Consider the following 6,879-nt stretch of genomic DNA (forward strand, 5'->3'; position numbering starts at 1 on the left):
ACTAAAAATATAAAAAATTTGCCAGGTGTGGTGGTAGGCTCCTGTAATCCCAGCTACTAGGGAGGCTGAGGCAGGAGAATTTCATAAACCCGGGAGGCGGAGGCTGCAGCAAGCCAAGATCATGCCACTGCACTCCAGCCTGGGCAACAGTGAGAAATTTTGTCTCAAAAAAAAAAAAAGAAAAAAAGCTCTTACTTATATAACAGTTACTCCCTGTAATGAAAATTATCCAACACTTGATTTTGTGCCACAGTGTAAGGTGTGGGAACAAAACACCTCATTGCAAGATAACCAGGAAAATGGAAACGCAGAGTAAAAAAAAGATCACTTTACTTTCCCTACATAAATGAGGAATGTGTTGAGTGTAATTACCGCTAGCAGACACATTAACTGTGTCTACAAAATTGAGCAGTTGATGGAGGAACAGCCCATCTTGAATTTATTTTGAGCCAAATACACAGCAACACAATGAGATGAACAGCCAGCCCTTTGATCCAGTGTCAAACTGTTTACTTCACAATTTAAAGAATTTATCAGTTGCCTACTGCAACATAACACACACATGATTGTGAGCTTCTTAAGGATGAAATCCTTGGCTTATTGATTGTTAGAGTTTAGAACGTATCAGGCACATACCAAATGCTTAGGAAATGATGGACTTTTACAAACAATATTCCTCAGTGTAAGTTCCTCCTTTCCCTGAGTTTTAAATGATTTAAGGAGTATGATAAAATAAAGAAGCTACAAACAATAAAAAGGCAATGATATAAGAAGACAAATTAAAGATCTCTTTCTCCAATATCTTCTCTGTCCAGATTAATACCAGTGAAGGACAGTGGTGGTCCCTACTACGTTAACTACTCCCTGGAAGTGAGTTAGGCCAAGACTAGACATGAACCCACAAGAGAGGAGGCTGAGCAATGAATTAAAAGTTGGGATTTTTTTCTCCAAAGAAATCAACTGTGTGATGGAGGTCAAGGTTTTCTTGTTTGTTTCTTCTCAAGTAGGATGTATTTGTAGACAAAAATTTTCTAAGGCTTCAGGAAGCTGAACTTCCTCTTTAGGATTTATTGGGCCCTCTCCAAGACAATAATGTTCAATGCCCTAATTAGAATCCCATGGACTTAAATAAGTCAGTGTTTTTTGTTTGTTTGTTTTGTTTTTTAATATTGATGCACTCTTAAGAATTAACTAAATAATTAGCTTGCTAACGTTCTGTATTTAGACCACATTGATGGTGCAGTTTTAGTGTCAGAATGGATCTCAGAAATATTTTTCTAGAGAAATAATTCTAATTATGATTGTGTTTGGATAATTCCAAACTAAATAGTCAATCAATTGTTTTATCACGATCATCTTTCTTTTTGATGAAGGAAAAAACAGTCATGGCAGGAATTTCCCTAAATGGTTCCATCCATTCCACAGTTGTGAACTATGAAGGAGCTGCTTATATGACTCAGCATTTCACAGGATTATGAAAAAGTTACTTTTGGGTTAATACCTTTAGTATGCAAAGGGTTGACTAAATAGGAAGCAATGCCAACATACATGAAAATTATATACTTATAACCAAATATACAATATTTAGTTGAAGATACATACTCATTCATAGTTACAATTAAGAGAGGGTCTGGAAATCCAGGTGATCATATCTCTCAGATAAGCAATGGGATATGAGCAGCAAAACCAATTTGGAGACAGAACACAACATAGGTATTTTAAAATAAATGGCTATAAGATCTTCGAAAGTTTTTAATATCAATAAGCAGTAGCATTTAGAGGATTCTGAGTTTTTCACATGGGCCTGACTTCATCACTTGAAAAATTTCTATATTCATTAACTTTCTTGTAAGCTTGCCAGAGTACGTTACAAATTATTCCCTTATTCACAAATCAAAGCCTTATGATTGGCTTTAAAACTTTGGTTAAGCCATATAAGGCAGTTTGTGATTACCTACAATTTTTATGAAGTTCCATTTCCTGAATATTAACACATGCAACTCAATTTAAAAATGTATGTTACACATTTCATATCCATTCTCTTCTGAGCACACAGAACCGGACATTTAGGTATGATTTTTTAGTATTCATCACTCTGAAAGTCTGCTGTGTGAACATCACTATAAAAACATTTTAGGAAAAGGATATTTATTTTTAAACATTTTCTATAAGGTGAATGATAATTTTGTATATACTCTAGAGCCACACTGTTCTGGGTGGTAACCTCGAGCTGTTGGTTACTCGCAATGTAACTAGTGCAACTGAATAACTGAATTTTTCTTTTCTTTTTCTTTTTTTTTTTCTTTTTGAGACGGAGTTTCGCTCTTGTTACCCAGGCTGGAGTGCAGTGGCGCGATCCTGGCTCACCGCAACCTCCACCTCCCGGGTTCAGGCAATTCTCCTGCCTCAGCCCCCTGAGTAGCTGGGACTACAGGCACGTGCCACCATGCCCAGCTAATTTTTTTTGTATTTTTAGTAGAGACGGGGTTTCACCATGTTGACCAGGATGGTCTCGATCTCTTGACCTCGTGATCCACCCGCCTCGATCTCCCAAAGTGCTGGGATTACAGGCGTGAGCCACTGCACCCAGCCAGAACTCAATTTTTAACTTTAATTAATTTTAAGTTTAAAAATTTACAGTTGTTTCGTTATTGGAAAACTTTTAAGTGTGTTTAGACAACTTAGATTGTTGAATCTACGTTTTACTTGTAAATTTTATGAACTCTAAATACATCAAATATTACTAATGAAAACAGTGTCCAAATTGAGGGATTCTGTAAATGTAAAAAGCATGCCAGATTTCAAAGAGTTAGTGTGAAAAAAAGAATGTAAATTTATTTTTAATAACTTTTTCATGTGCCTTATGTTATATTTCTCTTGGATAGCACTGCTCTAGAGCTTTATGAAAATCGCTGGTTTTTAAAAGTTATACTTTAAAATTTTTATTGTAATGTGATTCTTTTAACCAAATAATTTTGATCATTATGAAAAAGCAAAGCAAATTTGTCTTTACCCACCATGAAGTGCCCTAATTGCTCACTCTGCACTTCCTCCTTTCTCTGAATTGCAAAGCCCTCACCAGCACCCACAGCAGAATGAAAAATCATAGGCAGTGAATATGCAGAAATAGTGTATGAGAGCACTAATAAGTGTGCAATCAAATCAAACTGCTCACACCCTACAAATGATGTCTTTTTTCCCTCCCAGTTGTTTCAGGATCTACATGTTCCTAATTCCAAAATTAACCTTCAGCTTCCTCCCAAATTCTGCTCTGCTATGGCTTCCGGTTTAGAATAAGCAGTGACTGTAATCAGCAATGTGCTAGGTCATGTATTAATACTAGATTCTGTCCAGGCCCGAGAACTTTCATCCTTCAGAGTGGAGAGCTTTCTCTGGGAGAAGGGTTCGAATCCCAGAAGTCTGAACACCGCCACCCGGTACTTCTTGGACATGATGTTGTACAGAATAGGGTTGATGGCAGCGCTGAGGTAGAAGAGGACAAAGGACACGAGGTTGCAATACTGGCTGATCTGAGCAATCTCCAAGGAGCCAGGCTCAAAGGATTTGGAAAATAAATATCGCCCTACGTGGAAGGGCAGCCAGCAGAGGATGAAAGCAAACACCACTACAGCTAGAAGGACAATGGGAGAGAGATAATCAGCTCAAGAAATGTCATAGCGAATCACATTCTATTTTTAAGACTTGGTTTTGTTTCATGGACTATGACCATTGACTTCAGAGAAACATTGTGGTCTCCTTTTCCTCATTCCTACATTTTAACAAAGATTCAGTCTGTCTAGACCAACAACAGTTCAACAATTTTTACCAAGCTTCCCAGTCATTTCTATTTAACAACTACCTGAGTGATTTTGTGTTGAGTTGACATATTGACTCAACTGACTAGACCATTTATTCACAATAGTCCAGCAGTTGTTATGTGTTAGACACACATATAAAATTGTTGTACCCAACCACAGCTGTGTATCTGAGTCTCCTGGGGCACTTTTGTAAACAATGCAGATTCCTTGGATGTAGTATAGACTCGGTCAATTTAAATCTCTAAGACGGAGATCAGGGGACACGCTTTTCCTTTTCTTTTTTTCTAAAGTTTCACAGAGGATTGAACATACATTCAGGATTAAGAATCACTGAGATGGGTGATTCTATGCCACCTACAGTAGATATAAGTAAGGCTGTTATTAAACCAACTCATATAAATTATCATCCATCCAAGTCTTCATTTTGCCTGTGAAAGATAATTAACGATGTCTAAGTTTTTAGGTTGTTTGAAATTCAGAAATCAGGGAAAAATAATAGCAAATAATTTTTCAGTCTTTGTAACATTTTAGTGATCCCCTTCAAATTGTCCAGGAAGAAGAAAGTTAACATTGGTGTTGAGACACCAATGAGGAAATTAATGGCTTGAAAATAAAATTGGAGGAAAGTATTAAACTCGTCCTTAAACCTAAATTTATACTAGCAACTTAACTGCCACAGGAACAATCTGAATCTCATAGGTGAGAGCTGAGAGTCCTCTAACACCAGTGGGCTTAGAATCTATGAGTTCTAACCATGAGAGTCACTGGTCCAGAAAATAAAATCTTTGACATTCCTTTAATAAACTCTATCACTTTAATATGCAAGATCCAGGAATTGTAAAATTGGAAATATGAAATCATCCTGGAATGACTTCTAAGAAGCTTTAAAATATGTCAGCAAGCATGAAGTCTTGACTATAATATCTAAATAATAAAATATACAGACCTTGGTTTTGAAAATGCAAGTAGAATTAATATTTTGCTGGGATATAAACACATTTTTTATTACTCACTTGTACCAAACACATATACTTAAAGTCACTGAATTTGTGCAATAAACATTCTGCAAATCCAGTTATGACATTGTACCCAGATGTTCCTGAAGGGTCATTTGGGGAAGCAGTAAATTCTGTTGGTTTCCACAAAGTCTCTTTTTCTCCTGTTGGAGCTTTGTTTATTCTAGCTTATCTTTACCTTACCCTACTGTATCCTACCCGAAGAGGCAGGTAATCATGAAAACAAATGAGACTACTGATTTGTCACTGACTTCCTTACAAAGCTGTATAAACAGCAGAAGGTAAACAGAATTGATGCAATTATCTGAAAAAATGCAGAGCAGAAAACAAATCACAATATTGAAAGAAAAATGAATAATCTCTAATAGGTGTATCCAAATTGATCATGTCTTTGGTTGAATTTACCACTGAATACTTTCTAGATCCAAGCCCTGCTTTTCTTAATGTAACCTAGATGTTCACAAATCCTATTTGAGGCAGGAAGTCAGTCCTCACTTTTAACGCTTAAGACCACAATAGACTTTTATGAGATATCTCAATTTTAAAGTGGAGTTCCTAGGCTGATATAAAATTCATTTTAGGGAAATACAAATGTGGGACATTTTTGCATGAAAGAGAGAAAGGGGAGACAGGAAGAAAGAGACACAAAGAGGTAGAGACGGTAAGAAAGAGTCAAGACATGGACAAAGGGGGAGGAGAGAGTGACAGAGACACAGAGATCGAGAGACCAAAGACATCACTCAAGAAAGCAAGGGGAGAGAATAATTGAGAGACAGAGGCCCAGAGAAAGAGAAAAAAGAGGTAGAGGCTCAGGGGGAAATAGAGATGGAGACTCAGAGAGAAGGGAGAAGGCACAGGGAGACGAGGGGACCCGCGAGAGAAAGCTCGAGCGCGCTCTGAGACCCACCCAGCATTTTCACGGTTTGCTTGTGGTTCTGGTCCTTGAGCGAGGCGCCCACGGCAGCATCGCCGCGCTTCCTCCGCCACAGCTTCCTGCCGATGAGACTGTAGAGGACCGTGAGACAGAAGACAGGAAGGAAGAAGAAGACGCTGGACACCCACACCATGACCGTGAGCAGTCCAGAGCGCACCGCGAACTCGGTGGGGCGGCACTCGTTGGTGTCCCAAGGGTCTGTCCCGTTCTCATGCTCCACCCCGACTAGCACGAAGATGGGCCCAGCGCTGCAGAAGGCCACGGCCCAGATGACGAGGATGACCAGCTTCACCCGGCCCTTGGTGACCACCACCTTGGCCCGCAGCGGGAAGCAGATGGCGAAGTAGCGCTCGACGCTCAGCGCTGTGATGGTGAGCACCGTGGCGTAGGTGCAGCTCTCGCTGACGAATTGGAAGAGTTTGCAGAGCAGGTCGCCGAAGTTCCAGGGCCGGTACTGCCAGAGGCGAACGAGGTCCAGGGGCATGCAGAGGAAGATGAGCAGGTCGGAGAAGGCCATGCTGGACAGGTAGAGGTTGGTGGTGGTGCGCAGTTCGCGGAAGCGCGACACCACCAGCATGGTGAGCAGGTTACCAGCGATGCCCACCACGAAGAGCGCCACGCAGGTGGCTGTGACGCCCGCCAGCAGCGGCGCAGTGAAGGGCGGCAGCAGCTCGTAGCCCAGAGAGTCGTTGCCGGGGGCTGCATCCCAGTCCAGGTCCGCCAGCGTGAGGTTGAGCCCCGGCTCTTCGCTGGGCGTCGCGTTCCACATGCTGCCGGCTCAGCCGAACAGTCTCTGGGACCTGACAGCGCTGGGAGAGTGGACCAAGCTGGCTCCCGAGGAGGTCCCCTTAGGCGCGGGAGGGCGCGAGGGAGGAGTGGGTGCAGACGCGGAGGCAGGATGCTTGGAGAAGAAAGAGAGGGAGGTGAGAGGCAGAAGCCGAGGGAGGAGGTGAGGTCGGGACGTGGAAGAGGGAGAGAGACTAATGGTCAGCGGGTGAGTGACCCACCGCTTTCTCTGGCACCTCCCCTTTCCCCCACCGTCTCCCCCAAAGTTTCTCTCTCCCAACACAGTCTCCGGCCGGCGCCCACACACATACCTGTCACCAGCCCT

At 41.6% G+C, this 6,879-nt stretch overlaps 1 protein-coding gene across 1 annotated transcript; it reads right to left on the minus strand.

The window, feature by feature from the left end:
* Window positions 1-3,019: 3,019 nt before the first annotated feature.
* GHSR (growth hormone secretagogue receptor) lies at window positions 3,020-6,580 on the minus strand. The gene is made up of 2 exons (XM_017529746.2): window positions 5,742-6,580; window positions 3,020-3,631 (listed from the first exon to the last, which is right to left on the minus strand). The coding sequence occupies exons 1-2, from the start codon at window positions 6,535-6,537 to the stop codon at window positions 3,327-3,329; spliced, it is 1,101 nt and encodes a 366-aa protein (XP_017385235.1). The 5' UTR covers window positions 6,538-6,580; the 3' UTR covers window positions 3,020-3,326.
* Window positions 6,581-6,879: the final 299 nt, after the last annotated feature.

Source organism: Cebus imitator, unplaced genomic scaffold, assembly GCF_001604975.1.
Source record: "Cebus imitator isolate Cc_AM_T3 unplaced genomic scaffold, Cebus_imitator-1.0 Scaffold61, whole genome shotgun sequence".
In the NCBI taxonomy this organism is placed as follows: Eukaryota; Metazoa; Chordata; class Mammalia; order Primates; family Cebidae; genus Cebus; species Cebus imitator.